Below are 25,102 nucleotides of genomic sequence, written 5' to 3'. Positions count from 1 at the left end.
ATCAGCTCGCTCTCCTCCACCTCCCCCTCCCCGGAGCCGGATCGGGCTACCGGATCACGTTTTATGGTCTATAAAATGTGTTGACTCGGAAGCACGCTACTGAGCACCTTCTTCTTCTTCTTCTTCTCACGATCGTGCTATGGGCGCCCGAAAGAAAGAGAGAGAGATTGCGCTGTTCCCGTTTCTTCTTCTATGTTCCTAAGTTTGTTGAAAGGTTTTCTGTTGCTGGTATACGTGTGTGTGTGTGTGCGGAATACTTCTTGTGTTCGTTCCTGATTCACCTGATTAGGTAGGACAAGCCGAAACGAGCTTTGTGACGAAAGCGATAAGAAAATTATTTCTTTACGATAACTCGTCGCTTGTCCAGAACCTTAACCTTTCAACTCACTCACTATTCGAGTTCTCCTTGTTGTGGGTTTTTTACCCGCAAGTAACGATAGGAATTGTGTTCAATATACACGGATTTTTAAGTTGAAAAATGTTCTAAACAACAAATAAAAATCAGTTTACGGATTTTTAATTTATTTTTGTGTCAGCAGTTTACTTGCTGTTGGGGAAGCTGGCTAAAAATTCTGGACGATGGCTAGAAACAACTGGCAACTGGCTACTTGATGATCCAATGTTTTAGTTGGAGCGAAACAGTTTACTGACTGTTGGCGGTTGACTAGAAACTTAGCTTGTTTGTTTACTTGGACCCGAAAACGGTGTATTTGCATGCCCAAGATAATGAGCATAATGTCCAAAACATTACCAAATTATTACAAAACATGTTTGAATCACAGATATTAAACCAAAAAACTACTACTAATGCTATCACCACTACTACTACTCACTTTATTCGCGTGTCTGCATTATGATTTGAATGTCTTCCCAGTGCAAAAACTGCGCAACATGACGATCGGAAGGATCGCTGGAACGTATCACATGCTCCCTTGCCCAAGTAGCATAATCTGCGAAGCACATTGTTTCACTACCCAATTGGCCACTACGCTCTGGCCACCATGTATCATCACACGCTCTCTCACACGCGTTGCTGTGTGGCCACCTTCTTGTCGTAGCCTTGGCTGTAGATTTTGTTTTTTGTTCGAAGAACAGGACCCTTAGGACTTTGGTGGGTGGTTTTGCAGCGGGGAGGGGGGTCTATAACGACCTCACACACTGGGGAGCGAGGGTCAGGGAATTCCGTATCCGCGATGCACCCTCTAGGTCGCTGGAACATGATCAAAAATTAAGCGTGATGATTTATGAAAATATGATTTACAAGTGATTTGTATGCCGAACACGACCGCGACCGGAACGCGCTCCCCAAGAGTGTACCGTGGAACCCGCGGATCCTCACCTCACCTCAAGGACACCATTCCCTGGAGGGCTCCTGGCACAGAGATCCGGTGCTATCGGAACCTGGGGGGACCTTTCCAGTAAAACCTTTAACGGCACCAAATTTAAACCGATTAAGGAACCATTCCGCAAACACACACTCACACACACACGCACACCCAGAGACAGACAACGATGCAGTGCTACACGGAAGAGTGAGTTGCTGTGGCTGCCATTTTTCTGTCCCGCCGTCGCCACCGTGTCCTATTGAGACACACACGCGCACACACACACAAGGTCTGTTCTGTCCCCGGTGTGCCACGGTGTCCCGAGGTTTGTCGGATCTCGGAACCAGTCGAAAGCCAATTTCATCCTAACGCTGTCCATAGAGGACCGGGTTGCAGCACAACAGAACAGCATGCGAACGGTGCCGATGCGAACCACCGGCCCAGAAATACATTATGGATGAAGGATGCTGACTCTCGAGGGAAGGGGACCCTTGGTTTTAGGGTGGCCGGATTGTTGCGCCACCAAAACGGTGACTCGGGATTCGAATTTTTCTTTTCCCTTTTTTTGTACTTCTGGGTGCCATTGGCCATCTTGCGCACACACACACACACTCAGAGGCAGACAGTTTGATAATAAAATAACCATTCCCTGGTCCTGGTGTTGGTCCTGGTGCTCCCGATGACCGAAAATCGAGGACACTTCGGGTCGGTTGACTTTCCAATCACGCGGTACGCGAACCAATTAGAAGATGGCACCCTGGCGGCCCTGGCGGCCGCTGGCTCGATGATGAACCCGACGAACCGATTGTCTACCTGCTCCATTTCCACTCCACTGCTCCTCCTGCATCCCTACTTCTGCTTTCACCTTCTGCCACCAGCCCCAAACATACATTTCCATTAGTGGAAATCTTGTTTGCACCGCAGCCCGACCCAGCCACTTTATATGCACCAGTGCGCGGTGGGGTGGGCTTCATTTTGTACAGAACGTTCATCCTAATCAGCCGCTAACGGTGGGGTGAAAGGGGTGTAGAACGGACGGAACGCGGACAGGATTGTAACAGAAACACCGTGTACCGTGGTGCGATGGAACGAGCGAAGAGAACAAGGAGAGCAACGAATACAAATGGTGGAAACAGGAAAAAAAGAAACACACACACCACAAAAGGTACGCCTGGTGATGCTGTTGCTGCGTCGGTTGTCGGTCGTTAAATTCTTCCAAATGAATGCCACTTCCTTCCTTCCGTCGTTGCCGTCCTTGCCGCCTTTGCCACGTCAGGATTGGTTATGGGCTGTGTTATGTTGTCTTCGTTTGAATGAGCTCCGAGCCGAGGGTGGAAATGCAAAATCCGTGCCCAACTCGCTCAGACAGATTGCACTCGGTACACAGCCCTGACTACTGCTCTGGTTGACTGGCTGGCTGGCAGGTTTGGAATGGATTACGCTGGATCGTTTACATCAAAAACCTCCCCGCTCCAAGCATTCGCACTGGTTGATGGGCGCAATGGGAAATGATAAAAATGGATTAACATGCGGCTGCAAATATGTGCGGTCAAACAATGCCAAAGTGCAGCCCGGACTGGGCTGCAGTTCGCTGGCAAATATGAGCAACAACCGTTTCCACTTCGCTGCACAAATGCCGTAGTAGGAACGGAGAATCGCGAGCGAGCAGATTTAATCAGACAAATGGTTCGTTGCTCGGCCTCAGCCTCGGTTGGCTTTGGCCATTTGCAAATCGTAGCAATCGAGTTTACATCACGTGGTAGGGGATGCCCTGTTCTAGGCCTAGGAACGCACAATTTACATCACATTCCCGTGGCGTGACGTGGCCTGACAAAAGACTGCGTTTCTAAAGGGCCCGAGCATGAGGACATTACCATTCCCAGGGGTACATTACGTTATTATCCGCGAATGCGCGCCCCGCTTTTAAAGCATCCGCGGGATGCGAAGGGATTAAGCGTTAAGTTCTTATTTCAATCTCTAATCCCCCTTCCGCCATATTTATGTATTTGTATGCATCTCCTATATGAGAATGGAATTGGATTGGTAACTTCATTCGGATTCGGATGCGGATTCGAGATAATTAGCTGCGGAAATGCCTTTCGCGTCGCGTCGAAAACATTCGAACGCAGGTGGCCCGGCGAACCGAGGTGGTCCGAGCACCTCATCCGATTCCGATTGCGATCGATATCGATGGCGAACAATGGCGACCGGCCGGTACTGGCCCGTGACTACGCGACTTTCGTGCCCTTTCCTGCACACACGAGCGATGTCGAGCAAAAGGATAATCCCACGAGGAACGCGACCACCGGAACGGGAAGGGTGTCGTCCGCTCTCCGTTACTTGCGTCATCTTCATTTCATTCGTTTTTTTCTTTCTTTCTTTCCTTTATGAACCGCTCGGACCGGGTCCGGTCCGGGGCCGGTTGAAATGTTAACAATTATGTTGCCACCATCACCACCACCACTAGTACCACCGCGAGCCCCGGGATAGGATATCTCTTTATTTATGATAATGATTGTCCGGCTCTTTATCGTTCGCACCGTGATCGGTCCATCGGTGGACCATTTCCTGTGGTCTAACCGGAGTGTCTAGCGGAAAGAGGAACATGAAGGAAAGGGGAAAAAGGGGGATCGCCTGTCGCACTGGAGGAAAGAGGATATTTCGCTCGTTCGGTGGTTCGCTCGTTGCGTTGGAAGCGCCATCCACTGGTCCACAGTTACTGGTCCTGAGAACGTTGTAACCTGCCGCTGCTGGCGCTGGTTTGCTGATGGTCGACACCGGTCCCGGACCGCTTCTATTCACTCGTCTGGCATCGAGTCGTCCTTGACGATTCAGATTCAGATGAAATTCCAAAATTGACATCTATTGACTCCTGTGTTCCTTGGCAACCGATACAGATCCCTTACAGCACGGCATCTGCCACTCCTCCTTTCGGTTACCTCTTGGACTGAATGGCTTTCCTCTATTCCATGGCAACTCGACGGATTCCCTGGAAGTGATAGTGTTTTGCAATGGCAGCGACGATGTAATGCATCAAAGAAGCACCGCCAGCTTGAGATGAATGTCATTGCCAATCAGTGAAGATGCTTTCGATTCGGCTTCGAAGCCGATTCAGCAGTGACGATGACCTCGTCCCGAATGGATAGCCCAATATCAATGTCATGGTAACGCGGTACTGTAACCGCGGTGAATAGGTAAACACAAATCAATCATTCGTCATCAATGTACCGTTTCAATGCTGCAGAAGCCGCAGCTACAGTCGCCTCTCTGGAGTACGATCGATCGATCGGTCGAGTGTTCGAGCCGGCCAGCACCTCAGCAGGACGTTCACGGTTACACATCAACGAGCGGCGAACCTTTAGGGCGCATAAAATTGGCCAAAGCTAATGCTTTGGAAAGCCGCTGACCCTTTCCACCTTCACCACCTCGAAGGCAGCTCGTGCTCGAACATTCCACAACAACAAACAAAAGAATGGTGATGGAGGAGGAGGAAGAGGAGGAGAAGGTTTGAATGAAAAAACTTTTAAGAAAGCAACAACAGCGGGAGTGCAGGGGTGTGACCGGGTGGCTAGAAATCGAATAGCAAATTACGCTGATCTAAAATTCAATATCAGCATCGCGGCCGCGAAGCAGCGGCATCCGTGTGGTCCCAAGCCAAGTTTTCGACCTTTCGCCGAGGGAGGAAAGTGGTGGTGAAAGGGCGCCGAACCGATGACGAGCCGATGTCAGAAGAGTACCAGAGCTCTAGGGGATGATGATGATGATGTTCAGCGCAGAGCATCAGCGACCATCACCGCCAGCAATGCCAGCGCCAAGCGCCGTTGTCGCGATCGCATCACAAAAAAGGCTAAACGACTCCAACCCTTTTGGCGTGTTGTGTGTGTGTGTGTGTGCGCGCGCGCGAGCCCGACGCCGCCCGAGCACCGTGAAACTGATTATCGCGATGGCGGTGGTGCCGATGATGATGATGATGATGCGATGCTCCCGATGTTTGGTGCTGGTGATGGTGGTTGTTGTTGGTGGTGGTGGTGGTGGTGGCGGTGCAGCGGATCGAGCAGGCGGAAACATTGAAAGCCTTTCGCTGTGTTATGCAAATCGGAAAGCCATGTCGAACGGGCAAAAAGTTAAGCCGCTTTGTTCGCTCGCAGATTCTTTCGCCAGCCGCTCAGCCCAGCGACACCCCCATTCACCACCCCCGGGGTTCCGAGTGTCTTCAGCAGCATTCTGTCCGGCAGGCATTCTATCGGTGGTGGTGGTGGTGGTGACGCGGTTGGTGACCGAAGGCAATCCAATATGCGAGCACTATTTTCTTAGATGTTCCCATGAACCCCCTCCCCGTTCCGGACTCTTTTGTTTGCATTAATTGAAGCGCATAATTCTGAAATTGAATTCAATCTCGAAGGCTCGCGAGTGGCTCGCTGGTCGATTGGTGCTGCTGCTGCTGCTGCTGCGGAAGGATGGATAATTCTCGGAAGAAAAGAGTGCCACAGATTTCTGATCCCGAGGAGTGGCTGTACTTCGTGTCATCGAATAGTTTGACGGGGCTTTAGGACCCAAAAAATAAAAAAATAAAAAATCCCCTTCTTTCTGTACAACGCTTCGATCGATTTGGTATTAAAATGCCTCATAAATCAAATCCGTTCAATACAATCTGCATCGGAATGCTAATTAAACCGAAAGCATTGATGCCTTACAATGAGAAATCTCGCTTTTGCTATCGACAGGGGCCACTATTAAACAGCATCATGCATCAATATCGCGAGCGGTTTATTTATTAAAATATTTTCGTGGAATTATCGAACAATCGAACCTCCGCTTCGAAACGTTGGCAGCAATAATGCATCGGCAAAGCAACGCAAACAATCAAACGCTGCATTAATTTATGATCAATTTCACGAACAGCTCGCGCCTGGCGCCCAGGAAGGCCCAGGAGAAGTCGCTGGGGGGTAGCGGCTGCAGCAACGACGCAGTTCGAAGAGTAACCGTCATGAAGCTCATTAAATCGTTTCTCCGCCCTCTTTCATTACATTACATGGGCGTTTTTTTTTTAATGGAAACATTGGCCCGGCAGTAGTAGTGCGTTGTTGCTGCAGTGGCGTCGTTTTGCATCGAAATAATTATGTTGGGCCAGCAGGTCGGTTGACCACGATGCCGAACGCGTTACGCTGGTTTCGCCATAAAATTGGTTTATTAATGGAGTACCCGAGATGCGAAGTACGTTTACATGTATTTGGATTGATTTTGCGCATAAAGACGGATGCAATTGTGATTGTATTGGGCGTCGGTCGTATTCTATTGCACTCAGCTTGAAATTGGTGTTGGCGTTGAAACCGTAATCGAGCTGGTGAAGCGCTTCGATACAGTAGCACAAAGAAAGAGAGAGAGAGTGAGAGAGAGAGAAAGCTCGTTAGCCAGCGTTCAGCGTAGCAGTAATGGTTCCTAGCGGCCAACATTCACTGCCAACCGGTCCGGTATTCCGGTCGACACTAATTTTCCTCTCGTACTCCATTGATGCTGTTCGCCATTTCCGTTCTACCTATAAGCAGGTCGCCGGTTGATTGATGTTTTTATGGTTAAACGGGTGCAGGGCCGTTGTTGCATGCTGTGTTGCTGCTCTACTGTTGTCCTTTTTGCCGTCGATTTACTACAGATATTGTAACTGATGAAAGGACAGGATCGACAAGCTAAATCGATGTTCGATGTTCGATCGTACACTGAATGATGTTGTTTAGTTAATGAACGCTGTTCTTGGAATAGATTTCAATTTATATGCTTCTCGTTATCGTGTTGCGAAAAGCGTTTAGCGTTTACAACCTGGAATGATTAGAAATTGTTCGCCAGTTCAAACACATTGATTGTAATGTCTGAAAGCGAATGTTTTGTAGTTTACAGGTTCGTATGATTTTAAACAACCCCACGCACTTCCCTTTAATACCGTTCAATACAATGCACTGGATCGTACCGTACAGCGTACCATTACAAGCATTCCGGTGAGTTGTGAGCGATTGTTTTCCTTTGAACGATGCTACCCGCAAAGATGGATGGTTCCCGAACGAACACACAGCACAGGTTCGATCGTCCTTCGACCAACGAAAAAACATCCAATTAGACCGGAAGGAAGTGTACTTCAGAAAGGTGGTGCACCAACACGAATCCGGAAGCGAATGCGTAGAACACAACGTTACTCACCTCAAGAAAACGCTTCAAAAGCTGCGATGCTCCTCGAGAACCGCTGTGTGGCAATTGAGCGGGAAATGGTTCGAGACCGAAAGGACTTACGACTACAACGGTACCGCATCACTGGAAGGCACATTTTTCCTTCCCTTTTTTCCTTCCCCGGTTCCCATTGAACCACATCCTCTTCCTGAGCTACCTTGGCACGCGCGTACACGTGCGCGTGTGTGTGTGTGTGTTTGGTGGGAATTGTTTTATTTCATCGAGCGTTTGTTCGCTTCGTTGAGACGGTCGTTCAGGCGGTCGTGGCGGTCCTGGAGATCCGGGGAGCAGCAGGAGCACTCATCAAGGTTATTGCTTTTTATTTGATTTTTCTTTTCTCTCGTTCTCTCTCTCTCTCTCTCTCCTTCCCATTCCGGGTAAAGGTGAGCAAAAGGTTGAAGAGGAAGGTCCCATGGTCCCATTGTTGCCAGGAAAGGTTACTACTGGGGCTATTAGGATGCGGCGGGATGGTTTCAACAAGACTCCGTCTCCGGCCGGCTGCCTGGGATCGGTGTTAAGGTGTTTTCTGCCAGGAACGCTGATACAGGAAACGCTTAATTCATGTTTTGTTCCATTCCGTTTACGCTCCATCGGCACGCTTGGTTTGGCTTCGGTTTCGGTTTCCGGGGGGAGGGGTTGTGGTTTTTTTAGAGGGAGTTTGGAACATCTTACGAATCATTGCGGTCTGTATGTGTGTGGAGTAGTAAACGTTACGCGACAAACGGGCATCGGAACAGAAAAGTAACGCTAAAGTTTGCTTTACGATTGCCAAATCTCGATAAAACTCGCATTCACTCACATCAAAGGCAAGGCAGCCCAATCGAGCACAAATCACCCTTGCCCTCCCACTCCCCCACCTCCACTAACCGTTTACTGTTCCGAACAAGTTCCACAGCACATTCGACAGTCGATCGACAACAAACGACGTTTTGCCGTTTCGAGTTGCGAACTTTTTTGCTTTTTTGAACCCCACAAACCGATCCACAAGTCTGTGTGTGCGCCTGTGTGTGTGTGTGTGGTCGCAGAATCGAGAAATCGGCAGTTCATACGTGAAGCCTCCCACTTCTCGCTACCCCCCTAGAAAAGGGGTGTAAGTCAGCGGGAGAGCGCGGCCAAGTTGTCCCCAGAACCGGACCGGAACTTGCTTATCAGAATAATATGAATATGAAAATGAAATATCGGAATCGGAGGGCGAGCTCTAACGGCGGAGATCGTCCTGAAGAGCCCCAAGTGTGGCCCGAGATAAAAATGCAAATGTACGGAACGTGACTGGGAGGGGGGGGGGGAGACGCTGCTAGGAGTCGGGATCGTTGCATGGTCGTGGCGCACACACGCACACACACACACGGTCATACACGTAATTTATATTTCCAATCCCACCTATGATTTCGGAACGTTTCTCCGAGAGCGGGCTGTTTGATGTGACGCGCGCGCGCGTGTGTGTATGTGTGGGTGGTGGAGGAGGCAAACCAAGGAACCTTCTTTGAGTCACTTTGGTGCGAGTGCGACCTCGGCTCCCCCTTCGGCACCAGCCTGTAAGTCGTCCGGACCGTTTCGCGTGCGATGATGAAGTTTTCCCTTGACTTCCGGTACCGTCGTACGGCGTGGTGTGGCGTGATCCAGCACACATTTTCTTTTTTTTTTTCGTTTTCCTTTGGACCATGCTCACACACACACACACACACACACACACACACGCATACATGTATAGTTTCCCATTCGGAATGTGTAACCGAATGGAAAGCGGGGCAAAGATTCTTCGCCAAGATTGTCGATTCCGTCGTACGCCATGGCCATGGCAGGCCAGCCAGCAATGTTCCGTCGTGTTTTGCTCGGGTTTCTTTCTCTTCTTTTGGGGGTAAGCAGAAGGGACAGAAAGCCAGTTCCCCGGTTTTTTTTTCGCTCTCGTTTTTTTTGGAAGTCCTAGCATGAAAGTCTATCCGTACGCTTTCATCTTTCGCTTCCATCGGTGAGTTATGTCAGTTTTGTTGGTGGAGACGGAGATTCCGGGGGGGGGCGGGGAGAGGAAAGTCAAGTTCCATTGGAATCCCGTGGCATATGAGTGTCGAAGGTGACAGCCAAATCGGCGGTGATATGGCTGCTGCTCTGTGCCGTCGAGGCATTATTGTTGCAGCATCAAATGGTTCCTTGGAAGGCGCCAGTAGTTGAGTTAGTTCATCAACGAATTCAACTTGCATTCATGAAGCGCGGTGCATGTTCGGGTGTTGTCATGGCGCCGGGCAAAGAATGGCTGCTGTTCCATCTTGTAGTTGACTTGTTGTGGTGCTAGAACCTTAGGATCACTACTTCCTTTGCAATGCAACTTGAAAGGATCTTTTTTGCCTCCTTTGCGTCTTCAAGTTATATCCCGAATGAAAGGAAATACCTTAGTCGGTCGCGTGGCTGACAGACGTGGCACCACTAGCTTCTAGGGTATCGGGAGGATCGGGACGTTCCCCAGGGCAACTCCTTCGAGTCCGTTGAGTTCAAACGACATCGAAGGTTGCGCCATCTAGCGGGTCTACTAAAACTATGCCGATAAACAACGCACACCAACGCAGAGGCAGTCGTAGGCGGAGGTAGTACTTGGACCAGCTCTCAGCGGACCGACACACCGAGCGCCATCCGGTCTTACTTCATCCGTTCGGTTGCCACATCCTGAAAAGGGGGGGGGGGGGGGGGGTGGAGAAACGGTCGAGGTGGTGATGTGAGCTTCGGCAACCGATTCGAGCTCCTGGAACCTCGGTGGTTGCGCTCTTCTGCAGTAGCGCACAGCTTCGTTTGCTTTTCGCATTCCGCGAGGCGCTCCTCGAGAAGACTTCGAAATGGGGCCTCTCTCGTGCACTGGATACCATTCGCTCTCGCTCTTCTGGTTCAGAGAGATATAAAGAGAGGAAAGCGCGCGAGAGAGAGAAACAGGCCTGCTGAGAGTGACGTGATGCTGCGGCTGCTGCTGCTGCTGCTGCTGCTGGATGGAATGGCCGACCTACAGCCCAGGATGCTGGGTTTTTAGTACAATCCGAACGTTGCTCTCACGGGAGCAAATCCCTCACCGTCTCCCTCCCGCAGTGACTCGCTTCTCCTTTTGCCTTCCGCTGCAGGTACCTGACCGGTCGGTGTGGGCCTTTCGGGTGCCGTGACCGCCTTGGATGGCTCGGATCCGCACCGCTTAGTACTAAAGTAGACGTCAACCGTGATGGGCGTGCTGGCACGTACGCTCCCGAAGCACGCAACGAGGAAGCAAAAGGTTTTCAATTCGTTTCCTTCGTCCCCTTCCCCCGGTCCCCCAATTCCCCGGTTCCGGCACCCATCATCACCGATCCGGAAGCAGGGATAAAAAAGTTAAAAGAAGAGTTGTTTCTTGACGGAACTTCGGAACTTTCGGAACTTCCGGGACTTCGGGAATAGAGGGGTCCATCGGTCGTCGGCAAAAGGTGTGGCGCGCGTCATGTGTGTCAGTGTGTAACGGTGGACTTGACTGGACTGTAACGGGATGATCCGTCGGTGCCGCATCTCGACAACCCCTTCGCAGTGACCCAGCGCTAGTAGCACCAAGCATCTGTGTGTTGTTGTGTGACGTTTGTGCGTGTGAGAGTGTCAAGCTGTGCCAGGAAGCCAAAGTGATGTAGCGAGAGAGAAAGAGCAAACGAGCGAGCGAGAGCGAGTCACGGCTACTGCTGGTGTTGTGGCCTGCACCGGACACCCGGTGTCATCCTCGGTGCGTGCGTGCGTGTGTTTTCCGATAAAAGCATCAAAGTAGTGGAGTAGCCAGGAAAAAAAACGAAGCAAAAGGAGAAGAAGAACGGTGGCTGCCAAACGGCGAAAACAACATCCCCGCGACAGCGAATCAGTTCTGGAGGGAAAAGGGGAGTGGGCGCAAACGCTGGCCACCGAGTGCCGAGTGTCGCCGAGTCAGTGAACAGCCGGAGCAGCGCAGGTCCTTCGCCGTGGCCCAAAAAGGAGCCAACATGCCGTGCCGTACCGTGGTGACGTGACGTGCGACCGAACAGACCATGGGCCGATCATTTTTCATGTTACTGCTCATGCTGCCCACCCACCAGCGACGGGTGGCCACCCACCCACTCACCCACTCACACACCCACCCTTCGACCCCAGTCGTGCGGTGTCGTGGCCTTGTGGCCAAGTGTGTTGACAGCATAATACTTACGATCCATTTCCTCTTCCTTCCTCTTCTTCTACTTTTTTCTCCATTTCGTTTTTTCCTTTCCTTCCCTCGGATGCTGTTCATCTCCCAAAAACCAAAAAAAAATAATAATAATAAACGCAATGGCGTAGCGAGCGTAACTTGGTGACTTGACTGGCGTACTGGCAACCCGGGGCCCGGTGTCGATGGAATTTGGAAATTATTTGCGCGCAGAAAATAAATCACCTTCCCGTGGGGGGAGGTGGGACGTCCCCGGTTCCGGGTCTCCAACCATCAAGCCATCGCTTGAACGATTGAAAATTCGCTCGCCAGGATCCAACCACATCGGATTGTCCTTGGTATCAGCAAGCATGTGTGTGTGTGTGTGTGTGTGTGTGTTTGTGTACGATCCCCTGGAGACGCGAAAACTTTTGCGTGGATGAATCACACCAACAACAACAACAACACAGCCATAGACACAAACACATACACGCGACCAAGGTTAATACTTGGTTGGAGCAACTCGAACTTTGCGTCCCTTCCGGTGGCGGTGGGAGGCGAAAGCGGATTGCCGGAGTTACTGCTACCGTTGTTTGGTTTGGTCGCAACCACCACCGTACTCCGGGACTCCCAAGGGAGGGGGGCGTACCGACCCTGGGTTAATTGAATGTTATTAAATTAAGCATGTAAACCTGTGCGCGAGTCCTTGGGACTCGAGTTGCGACGTGGCTTGCGAGTGCTTCGATCGATCGATCGATCGATCGACGGAAAAGACACCGAGCGAACGACAGTGCAAAGATCCCTTGGGTCCTTTTTCCCTTAATAATGCACACCACCAGACCGAGTGGATTCTCGTCGAACACGGGAACATGGGAACTCCAAAAAGGAAAGCAATGGAAAGCAAGGTCCTAATCAACACGCTACCAAGTGCCACGCAAAATCGATTTTCCCTCTTCCTCGAGAAACCTCGAGGAAGCGCTCAGCCGTGCGTAAATCATCCTCAGCGGTGGGTAGAGGCTCCATTCCTTGAAGATGGTGCTCCAGCTGGATCCTTCGCGATGGAACCGCCCGCGAAACGCGTCAAAATCGGGTGTCAGCGACCAGCGTCGACCAGCGGGCCCCGGGAATCAATATGTCACACCGTTAAGGATTTATTATGATACACAACAGGACGTGCCTTATTTATGGTCGCGAGCGATCACGCCCTGGACCTGGACCTGGGGATCCCTTCGGCTTCGGTGATAAAAGAATCGAATTTTACGATTTCAATTTATAATCCGGGGCCAAGACCCGGGGCAGGAGTGTCCTTTCTGCAGGGCGTGCAGTGTTTGCTCGACGTCCATTTTCCCGTTTTTTTTTTCGACGGGGGAGGCGGATCCTTGCGAATGAGAGCTTTCTATTTCGCGGTTCCGCGCTTCAAGCGATCGCGTCCGGCCACCACATATGTGTGTGCGTGTGTGTGTGTGTGTTTGTTGTCTTTGAGTGATTGTGCGATCGTTCGAAAGGCAATTTTTCGATTCCGTTCTTCCGTTTTTTTTGTTTCAGTCAACGTCAAACTCATACTCGAAATCATGCTCCCTGATGCTGATGCCTGCCGCTAGATCGTGGGCATAGCAACCAACCAACCGGCAGCATCAGCAGTCACAGCAGTCGCGGCTGTCGCGGCGCTGGTGATAGAAGTGCTTGTGTGTGTGTGTGTGCGCGCGCTAAAAGTAATCTAACCGGATGACAAACCGAAACAGAGTAAGCATTGGAGCAGAAGCAGCAGCAGCAGTAGCAGCAGTAGCACCAGGAGTGGACAAACGAGGCCACACTCCTCCTTCTCCTCCTACTCCTCATCCCCTGGTCCCTGTCGTGGCGATCCGGCGCGATTCGTTTGCTAACAGAAATTTGAATTTAAATTGAAAATCGCAACGGTGAAAAGGCGCACCACGCGCCTCTCTCAGTGTGCCAGTGCTCAGCGCTGTGTTTGGTGTGAGCCAGTGTGTGTGTGTGCTTGTGTGTGTTTCAAGGAGTGTTTCTACATCATTGTCACCGCGGTGGAGCCTAACCCCCCCGCCGGTTGGGGGAGAGGATTGGTGAAGATGGTGCATTAATCATTGCGCATAAATTGCGCCAGTAGTCCGCAACGAAACAGAGCTGTCAACGTGGCCAACGACGCCGGCGACGACGACGACAACGACTACGACGTTCCCTCCCGGGTGGCCGTGATCGAAAAAGAAGTAGTCGAAGAAGAAGGCAGAGCAAAAGAGAGAAGAGTGCAGTATCTGAGGCCCTTTTTTTACTTTCGCACCGTTACTGTGTGTGTGCTCGCGCGTGTGTGTGTGTTTGCACCACCGATGTGTGTGTGCTGGGAGTGAAAGGTAGTGGCACGAAATTGCAAAGAAAGTGGTGTTCCATCAGGTGGGAGGAAAACATCTCTGTTGCGACCGTTGTTGGTAGTAGTGTTGGTAGTGTGGGTGTGGGTGTTGGTGTTGGTCACTGACAGCTGGTAGCTGGTGCACCATAGCGACGGACGTCGCGGAAGCGGAAAGTAAAACTGGCGATAATTATGGAATTAATCACCGGCATCACCGGCATCAGCAGCAGCAACTCGTCGACGACGACATCGACATCAGCGACGACCCGGACTGGCAGTGACTACCGGGTCCGGGTGTACCGGGTACCGGGCGCAATTATGGTGCCATTAGTCGGGGCACTGCTGGTGGTGGTGCTGGCTACCGGTCACCTCACACCCTTGCCACCGGTGCTCGCCAATGCACAGCCACCGACCGAAAAGATCCCATTAGGTGAGTGACGCATTCCAGCATTCCAACAACCCCCAGCTTAAGCCCCAAATGCGACCACCGCGCCTTTTCCCCTTTCCACGTTGCTAGTGTGTCCTCTTTTTGGATACAGGAGGCCGAGACCATTCAATGGACGAGGGAGGGATCTGGAACGAAGGAGGGGAGGACCCCGATCTGATCTGTCAACTGATTTGTCCGGCTGACGAATGAATAGAATCCGAGGGATGGATGGGCACGATTTGGCTCATGGCACAGACAAACCAACACACCCCCCATCTTTCGTGTGTATCTTTTCAAGGAAGTCAACCCTTGGGATAAAGGGAGGGGATGAACAGGAGGGACACAAATCCACCGTGAATGGCGGTGGCTTTTCGTGTTCCTTCCGTTCTCTCTCTCTCTCTCTCTCCGTGGTGAATCCGAAATCGAAATCCTCTTTTCACGAGGGATGGACCACCACCCTTGGCAACCTCCCTTCATCCCTATCTTCCGATTATGCGTCAAATATTCAAAGAAAAGCTCACTGCTAATGCCCCAGAAAAAGGAACCAAGCGAGCGCCAAGAGAGAGAGAGAGAGAGAGAAAAGGAGAAATATGGAAAGGATACTCTTGGATTGGGTTGGTATCATGATGCGAAATCATGGCTTACGGCTCGGCGCGACGCTGATGCGGGCTTCTCCTTTCCTTTCCTCTTGGCCCCCTTCTGGGAACAGTCCTTTCAGCCCTCCGCATTCTATTTCCATCTGCTGGTAGCTCTGGCTGGTAGCGTTATGAATGGGATTGATCAGCGTCATGATCGCCTCGTGCGACGCCCGATGGTCCCGATGATGATGGGGATGATGATGGTCAACTCCGAGTCCAAGGGAGGGAAATAAATTACCGCGACGCGTGAATCGTTTAGCCCGCAATTTAGATTCGCTTCGACCAAACGGTAGTCAAACAATTGTTGAAAGAGAGAGAGAGTGGAGAGAGCTGGACTCCTAGGACCCGGGAGCAATCCACTTCGTAGATGAAGGATTGAGCTGACCGAGCTGATTTCCGTTGTGTGCAACTGCAACCCTTGGGGAAACGCCAAGGGGTGACAAACGCTTCCCTTCGCAGGAGTCTTATCACATTCCCAAAAGTCAACCCGGGGGAAGAGCCAGAGTGCGCCCCCCGTTGTGGATGCCTTAATCGATTTTGGGATCTTGCAAATGAAGTTTTTCCATCAGTTCCTCGTTGCTCGGTCCCCACCCGGGGGTGATGGTAGTGAGCCCCAACAACAACAACAAAAACCGGCCCAAAAAAAGGGGTTTGCGAGCCACATAACCCGGGGCGCCTGTGATATGATACCGATGGGTGGCATCCCCCTCTCCCACACTCACACACACACACACACCGAGCATCATCAACGGTCGGTCGGTCGGTCGGTCGCAAGGTCGCTCGGTCGCCATTTGTGTGATGGAAAATGACTTCAATAATCCTGCCGAAGGATCTTTTCCGGTCCCACCGGGCGAGAGAGATGGTGGAAGGTCTTCCTTCCTTCCTGTCAGTAACCTTAATTAAATTCGCTGCAACCCTTGGGCACTGCCCTGGGTGTGTGTGTGTGTGTATGGAGTAGTCCAACCCGCCCATGAAGTCGGGTTCATCAGAATGTCATTCACGCGTGAAGCGAGAGATAAAACCGGGACTGGTGTCTTCTGTTTCTTCTCCGGTGTTTTTTTTGTTTTTTGTTGCTGCATTTTCCCGTCATCCTAGCGATGGCCCCGGACGGTGGCCCCGGACGGTGGCCCCGAAAAACCGGTGCGTCACGCCACGTGCCCTGCCACGGTCGCGAATGGTTCGGTCGCTAAATAGCGACGTGCGTTTCTCGGAATCACACACACACACGCATCTGCACACGTGCTCCGGTAAAAGATCAGTCGAGGGAGGACAAAGCAGCAACGTGGCAGAGGATGATGTACCGAGTGAAACGCACCAAAAAAACGAAAGGAAAAAATGGACAAAAAAGCATCGAGACGCAATGAGTGGCGAGAAATGTGCAAAAGTCATGCCAAGCGTGTGTGTGTGTCGTTGTGATGCTCCTTTACAGTCAGCGATGCAACGAATCTATCGGAATCGGATTCGCAAGGACGGAAGCAGGATTTCGTACTGTCACCGGAAACCTTTGGCTGGACCACCACCCACCTTCCCTGCCCCAAAAATCACTCTCCAGAGTCCCGAGTGCCGAGCAGCGTGTCCTGCGACATTCAAGCTCCCCCCCTCCCCCTTCGTTTTCTCGAGTCAGATCGATTGCATACGGAGTGGTGGTTGTGTTGAAGGCACAGAGAAGGAATGGTGATGCAGTCATTTTTTTGTGTCGTTGTTGCTACTCCTCTCCTCTCGGACTCGGTGATTGCATCAACGTCAAATCGATGCCACTTTTCTGCTCGATAGCCGGGCTCCGGGTTCGACAAATCAAAGGGTACACACAACGTCTCCATCTTTCAAGCACCGGGCAGGCATCAAGCTGTGGCAGGACATAAGTCCTGTTGGTCTGGCGCTTGCATGATGGTATGCCTGGGCTCTCGGGCCCCCCAAAAAAAACGACATTCCACCCGGGATTTCCGGGGTTGAAGGCGGGACCTTCTTTTGCTTCTTTCCTGCTCAAATGCGATTATGCGTACCTTTCGACAGAGCAGCAGACGACATACTCACGAGCAACAGCAGCAACAGCACGGAACAGGACAGGACGTTCGCACTCTGTCTGCGTGGCCAGCATACTGGCCCACTGTATGCAACATTTATGCTTCACACCTTTGCGGAAGTGCATCATCGTGCCGTGCGAGGAAAAAGAGGCAAAAAGTGCATCGCTGCCATTTTCTCCTTCGGTGAAGAGCGGCCAGCAACAGCACCAAAGCCAACCGTTCTCTATTCGTGCAGAAAAGCATCGACCGTCGCGCGTGTGTGTGTGTGTGAGTGATGCTGGTAATGTTGCTTTTCCGCACGATCGGACACACCCTATGAATGCTAATGGTAGTGCCCTGGTAGTACCGGAGCATTCGGACGCACGTACGGACACCTTCACAAGGTGGAACATTTCCTTTTCATCTCCTGCCAGTGCCAGTTCGCGTGAATAGGCGGCGGCGGCGAACTCAACGAAGCAACAACACAAAAAAAAACGACGGGCGAGTTGTAAAGTGACCGTTGCGAACCACGCTTTTGATGATCGGACGCAGGGACGCAATCAGGATTGACGTGTTGACGGCACGAATCAACTTTACCCTTTACACGAGTGACACGAGAAGTGAAAGAGTCTGGGGGTGGTTTTTCGGTTAGAAAGAGCTTTAACCGGTTGCAGGATGCATCCGATGAACCTAGGGCATCTTGCAGTGACGCTGCAGTGACGTTAGCAAAATGTTCGGATGTCGAAGCTTTCATAGTATTCATTCTAAGCTTCTTGCGATCCTGGAAGTTGCTGTAACAACAAAAGGAAAGCTGTAGCGATCATAACAACTCTTTGCTGATAACTGAATTTATCTACTGTTTAGCTAGAACGCCTTGTGTAGTTATCAGGCGCCATGTTCGGTGACGTAAGGCAGATGGCATTTGGCAAGATACGAACCTGCCACTGCTTACGGTTGAACGATATCGTCTTCCATGTTTGAATTCCAGCAAATCTGTCGTCGTTTCAGACGCTCCATTTCGATTTGGGTGTACTACGGCCCTCCTTTTTTCTTCTACAGAGTTTTAACATAATTTTACGGATACGGTTGCCGTGTAATTTCTCGTTGTATCGACTCGTCTATTCTTGTACTTTCCGACATAAAGGCTAGACATGCCTTCTAAGAATCCTCCTCTCCGATGTGGATAAGAGAGTTTCATCAGCTGAATAGTTTCCAAGTATTTGAACCCAATATGTAAGTACGGATAGAGATCGTGCCATATACAGTGCAGTGCTCTAGTGGAACAGGTTTCTCGAACTAAAGAGCAGTTGGTTGCAAGCTAAAGTATGATCTGTAGCGCGAATCTCATCCCAAAATATTCAGACTTTAAATCGTACACCTACAAATTGAGTTCATGGAAAAGATGTAGTCAATAGTCAATAGAAAGAAACGGTGGAACACTTTAGTTCAGCATCAATCAATGGAAGCTCTTAATGGACAACTCACTTGCTCCTATCATTTATCACTACGAAGTTGCTATGACTATCCGCTGGTAGCAATGTCCTTTACTGATAACAGTTTCCTCGAAAGGGAAACAACTTTCGAAATTGAATGTTTGACAATGGCGAAGGTACTCCTCGGTGCTTCAAAATATTGAAGGACATTCGATCTAATGACCTGCTTCAGCGTAGAACCCTGCACCCACGGGAGCAGTCCTTCTCGAAACCAATTATCAGTCAGAATCAGTACCGATTGACCGATCCAGCCAGCGGTGGAAAGGACCGGTTGGAATGTCTGATCAGGCGATACTTCTCAAGAATGTGTCACAAACCACTGATTCGAGCGGAGTTCTACCAGAAACAATCGTTCCCTGGACCGACCGAATGGTTCTCAGTTTCACAAATTTTCACCCGGGCAGTGAAAACCCCCGCGTTTTGCTTCTCTTCCATCACCCTCTCCCTCGTCGATTCGATGCGGTCCCTTGAAACTGGACGAATGGAACCGATGAAAAATGAACGGAATGTTTAATCGGTCTCCATTTTCCGCTTGGGTCACTTTCCGGGGTTTGATGAACTGGCAAACATTGAGCCATTGAGAGGTCTGGTCTGGGCTGGTCTGGTGGTAGTGTCCGCAACACTGACAACCGACACCGTGCGGTGTGCGGTGTTGTAATTGTTTCTTTTTTTTTCGTTTTTCTTTCTGGTTCAAATTTAGCAGATAAATTATGCTTTGATGCTTCGCGTGGCGGTGGTGGCGGTAGATTGTATTCTATTTCCGACCCAGCGCTAGCGACCGGAAACGGAAGCATCGTCCCATTTATGAAGACACAAGATGAAGTTTGCCCCATCTTTTCTTCTTTTTTCTCACGACGATCCAAGCGCGCTTTGACGCTTCTCGCGCTTTTCTCTGGCTTCTTTACATTTCTATAACGGCACCTTCGTTTTCTGCCTGGGGGGCGTTGATGAAAAGAAAGAATGGGTGCTATCATGAATAAAAAGATTAAATTTTTAACAAAACTTTGGGTGTTTTCATCCTCTACTTAGGTGGGAAGGAGCGGGGAACTTGGGGATCCTTCGACCGGCCGACCGAAGGCTGAGATGAGATACCAAGAGCAAAAGCGAGAGAGCGAGAGAGTGAACAAAGAGCTGGTGAAAAGTTGAAGCGGAAAATGGCAGTTTCAAGTTGCTTTTGGGCCCCCGTTTTTCTCGAGTCCCCTCCGACGGACCGACCGGCAATCGATACCTCCGTTTGATGGTTAAGGAACGAAACAGAACAAAAAACAGAAACAAGAAGCAAAAAACGAAAACGAAAAAACGAAACCGAAACGAATGGCCAAGGATAAAAGAGAACTTCAGGGGCAGAGGCAATGTGCTGTGGATGAGGGCAAACGGAAGGGGGGAATGTTAAGCAAAAGTTCGACTAAACTTCGACCACAGCACGGGTCCTGCACGGCGAAGAGGCCTTTTTGTGTCTGGCTAGAACACGGTGCGGGATTTTCCCGCGAAGCGGCCGGCCGGGCATCGCTTCAAAGTCGAAATCGGTTCAGCCTCGCGGTTGTCTCGGTCTGTTGGCCGGTCGGTGGCGGATTAATGATGTTCGATTGCGCCCGGGCGATTGAACTCCCTCCCTTACCGGACGATTCACAATCTGTGCACGTTTCCGCTGGCCGGGAAAGAGAGACAGAGAGACAGAGAGAGAAAGGGAGGCCACCGCGCTGAGAAGCCGGAGAATCCGGAGAAACGAACTTTCTCGAAAGTTACGATTGTCTAAACATTGTGGTTACAGAGTTTATTGCGTGGGTTTTTTGGGGTGGGAGGGGAGGTGGCGCAATGCAGAGCTTCCGCTTACCAACCACCAGAACGAAGACACTCGGATCTGCGTCGAACGACGACCAAGACGACGACAACTGTGATCGCGCCATTAATTTCCTTTCATTAGAAGCCTCAAATTTGAAATGAAATCCTCCTGTTGGTGTGCTGCTGCTGCTGGCTCCTGGAATCGGATACGCTCCACGTTGCATAGGCTCGGCCTAAAGCGGGAGGAAAGGGGGAACGGAGAGAAACCGGATATTCGATTAAATTCAACATCTTGATGTGATTAAAAACTTGCTCGTCCTTGGACGAGTTCGAGGCACGCGCGATGTTTGCTGCTTTGAAACAAGAGCTGCCCCAAAACAACGTCCTCTCTCTCTCCTGGGGCCACGCCCGGCTTCGTAAGGTCCATTTCTGTTGATGCTCGCAGTGCTGTCTTCACTACGGAGCGATGGCTAGCGCGAACGCGTGAGAGTGTTGGTCGCTATGTCGTCGAATTGATTGTTTATAATTAATTTCCGAAACTCCCCAAAAACGCTCGAATTTCTTCTCGACCGTTTCGACTGTCACCGGCAGATGCCGCTGCTTACAACGAGTCCAACAACTGTTGCACACGACGATATCGTATTGGTCTGCCGGTGTGTGTGTGTGTGTTTCCTGGCCAGAGTCAGAGGATGCGACTAATGTTACCGACATTTAATTATTTCCTATTTGCCTTCTGCCTGCCTTAAAACAGAAGAAGAAGAAGGATTCCAACTTCTCCAGAATTTTGCGAAGGGATGAAAGGGAATCATCATGACTTCGAAATAGCTGCCCGCTGTCGTCTGTCGCTTGAAAAACCGGAAAAAGGGTAACAGTTCCTCCTAATCCCTCACGATAAGCGATAAGCGAAGTTTATGGAGAAAACACAACGATCCTTCGGTACACGACGAGACGCGATGACGATAGTGAAAGGAAGGATTGTCCTCCCATTTCCTTGATCTGGATCCTCCCCATTTTTCTTAGTGTCCACTTTCCCCCACTTTATAGTTTACAGCGTTCAACGAACGATTCACAATCGGATCGGACCGGACAGGACCGGAATTGGAACGGAACACAAACACGTCCAGCTCGGCGCCTCGCTGCTGCTAGTGGTGGTGGTGGTAGTGCTGGTTGTATCTGATTTTAATTTATCTCCGTAAACGATGGAAAACGATCAATCAGGAACCATTTTGTAGCAATCTAATTGAATCGCTAGCCATCGCATACCCGACGATATACGGGATTTCCCACTCGGGGGAACGAGTGAAAATATGAGTTGTGTGTTCGTTTGTGTGTGTGTGTGAACGATCGCTGGTTCTCTTCGGTATCTTTTAATTGAATCGTGGTTTTGCGGCCGCTATCTATCGAGCTATCATATGCTCTCCATGCTCCTATCTTTGAGCTACGGTTTTCCATGTTTTCCCCCCCGTTTTCCTCTCTCTCACACACACACTCTTCCTCTTCCTCTCGTTATCTCTCTAAACATTTCCTGTAAATTATTGATCGTTCAAACCGGGTGCTTACGCGGTGCTCATCCGGGTCTAGCGTTACCGCGTCCCGAAACCATGGCCATGGCACGCCTGCTATGCTGCTATGCTACCGAGACCCACCGAGCCACCAAAAACCAAGAAAAACCCAATTTTCAAGCAGCAGCAGCACGGCGGAAGTGGCCACTTGGCACAAAATGGCGCTGTCGGGTGGGTCGTTCACATCTGGCAACGGGCCGAATGGCGTTGCTGAATGGTTGAGGATTTCAACTTTCAAAAGTTAACGATAAAAAGTGCTTATTTACATTTTACACCACGGCAGCAGCAGGACGGCAGGCAGGCGGTCAGGTCAGGTGCTCAGCCAGATTTGTGTGATACAAGGCTACGCCACGGACGGCTCTCGATGCCCAGAGGTGCAAACACACCGAGCAGCGCTCTCGCTTGTTGTGTGTTGGTTAGAGAGAAGAAATGTTTTCCCATTTTCCACTTCCAGTCAGTGCGGAAGTCGGAATTTAAAAACAAAAAAACAAAAAAACAAAACAAACACAACCGGGTGCTGGTTCCCCTTTTTTGCAATCTAGGATCATCTCTCTCTCTCTCTCTCTCTCTCTCTTGCTTTCACGCCACGCTGGATAATCAATTCCAGCAGGAGTGGAGAGCTCGCGATAAGCGGACTTTTGGCAGCGGCTTTCACTCAAGGGGGCCAGGGATTCGTGCAATCCAGTGTAAACTCAAGGAGCAGGAACCACGCACCCGGGGTAGGGATACCGAAAGGCGGGAGGCGAGATCGTCGTCGTCGTCGTCGTCGTCTTCTTAGTCGCTGTCACTTGGTGCTCGGTTGAAAAACTCCCGAAAACAGTGTAGACAAGATAAATATCGCACTAATTAAGATAACAAATTGGGGGCCCCGTTGCTCCGGTGCTCCGAGGCCGAGACCGCTTGCAAAAACGGTTTCCCTATCTTTGTGGCCTGTGTGTGTGTGCGAGCGCGGTGTGAGTGATGGAGTACGGCACGCCAGAGGTCTGATGGCAGGTAGGTCGGCCAGGGCCTTCTTTGGGGCCTCCGATAAGAAACTTTCTGGCCACCCCAAACTAGCGATAGCCGGGGAACCGTTCTTCGAAAGATCGAAAACCACCCCACCCAAGGGGGCATTCGGGAGCAGCATGCTTCAGAGCTGGTTCTGCACACAGTGTTTGTGTGTGTGTGTGTGTGTGTGTATGTGAGTCACTGAAAGCGGAGCAAACGTTGTGAAAATCTCATCCTAATAAACTCATTTAAATGTCTGATTGGGCGCAAGGTGCAGATAGCTGCTGGCATTTGCCAGCGACCCAAATCTTCGCGGCACTCTAATCAGCGATACATGGAAATGGCCAGCAATGGCCAGCAGTCGGCGTTGGCGTCACTCGTTTCGGTCGTTGCCGCAAGCCAGGAGCGCAACATTTTGCATAAATTAACGCCGGTTTGGTGGTGTGCAAACAAAAAAATCGGAAAAAGCAGAGAGAGAGAGAGAGAGAGAGAGAGAGAGAGAGAGAGAGAGAGAGAGAGAGAGACAGAGAGATACAAACTCCTCTTTTAATGTAGTCTCCAAAGCGGTCGACCAATAACGCTGCTGGTCACCTGCGTCGCCATTCGTCGAACCGACGAGAAACGAAAGAATCGATGTGCGCCTGGCCTTGTGGTAGCCTGCAGCGGTGTGTGTGTGTGTGTGTGTGAGGGCGCGGCTGCAGCGAAATCGTGGGTGCTTCATCGCGGGATAAACGTGATTTATGCCAGTGTAATCGGCTTATGCTTTTGTTTTGCACCCCCCCGCCTTTTTGGTATCAATACGTGCGCCACTCGTCGTATACGTTTGCAAAAGGGAAATCCCTGTGGCCGGGAGTCCTGTGTATCCGTTGCTGCTATTTGTTTGGTGCACTATTTACTGCCTCTTCCTCTCTTCCTCCTCTTCCTTCATCTCCTGAGTAGTGCCCTTTTCCGACACATCAAATATGCGTCCCACCACCACCACCACCACCAAACCACTACTTTAAACCTTCGAGGCAAACGGCAATCACTCGGTCGGCCTCGTGGCGTGGCCTCGAAACGAGCAACTTTTGCACGAAACTGCACTTCCCGTTCCAATGATGCCTCCTGGGGCGGGGCAGAAAGGGTGCTCCGCCAAGTCCGCCAGTTTGCCACTCTCGCCCGAAAAACGGTCACGTCCGGACCGCTGCTGGTCAGTCAGGCCACTGGAATGGACCAGCGCGGTGTGCCGCGTGCCGCTGGAGGAGCGCTAGTGCCTTTTGGAATGGTTTTTATTTTCTGCCGTCCTTGGAGGGCGCTCTGGCCTCCATCTTTTTTTTTGTGATGCTCAAATATTCTGTTAAATGGATGGATGGACGGCTGGAAAGGGATGGAAAGGGTGCTGGATGCTGGTGAGATGTCAAGTACGAGCGCGAGAGCGAGCGAACACTCGAAACTGTGGAAGCCTTTCCGCAAACAATCACTGCATCCATTCAGCAGAGGGAGGGTGGGTCGGGCTGGGCGGGCATTCAGGACGATACAGTGCAAATATCTGCCTTCATTTATCTCTCCGAACGGGCGGCCCACCATTGCTGCACTCGCGACAAACGGTCAGTTGGTGCTGCTGCTGCTGCTGCACTTCAAGTTTTGAATAATATTTTGAAACGATTTTAAAGTGTAAGTGGCTGGATTGTTCAAACGGAATGTGTCGGAATTGGAACAAGGATGTTGCCTCGAGGCAACAAGTGGTGCATGAAACTGGGCAGATGGACAGAATGAGAACGGAATGGAATGATTTCGGTAAATGTGCATTTTGCTGGCCCAGTGGGCCCTATTGTGAGGGTTTCGGATTCTTGTCTTCATTCGTACTTCGTCTGTTTTGCTTTCGAGTTGAATTGGTTTGGTGTGCTGGGTAGTTGATACTTGAGGCTATTAAACAAATACTTACGTTAATTTGCATCATTAGTGTCGAGTGAAATTTAATGCTTAAGCATTCTCTTTGATGCTTCATTAGTTATTTTCAATAGGACTGGTTTGTTTGCATAAGGAAATTAAGTCCAGGATACGTAAAGGGTTCATCGATTGATCTTACAGGTGATTGCAGCTGTTAGTGAACATGGGAATAGTAGTTTTTTACAAACACCTCACCAGCACGAGGTTAAAGGTGTTTAACTGTCCAGTCACTTGACA

The 25,102-nt window shown here is 50.6% G+C and overlaps 1 protein-coding gene across 1 annotated transcript in view; it reads left to right on the top strand.

The window, feature by feature from the left end:
* The first annotated feature begins 10,725 nt into the window (after positions 1-10,725).
* Positions 10,726-25,102, top strand: part of LOC125954300 (glutamate receptor 1-like) — a 77,049-nt gene continuing 62,672 nt past the window's right edge. Inside the window, exons 1-2 of the mRNA XM_049684479.1 lie at positions 10,726-10,788; positions 13,231-14,474. Coding sequence (XP_049540436.1) covers positions 14,237-14,474 — 238 coding nt within the window. The 5' untranslated portion in view covers positions 10,726-10,788; positions 13,231-14,236. The remainder of the gene's footprint in view (positions 10,789-13,230; positions 14,475-25,102) is intronic.

Source organism: Anopheles darlingi, chromosome 3, assembly GCF_943734745.1.
Source record: "Anopheles darlingi chromosome 3, idAnoDarlMG_H_01, whole genome shotgun sequence".
Classification (NCBI taxonomy): domain Eukaryota; kingdom Metazoa; phylum Arthropoda; class Insecta; order Diptera; family Culicidae; genus Anopheles; species Anopheles darlingi.
The sequence above is the reverse complement of the archived record's forward strand: the minus strand, read 5'-3'. Positions and strand labels throughout refer to the sequence as shown.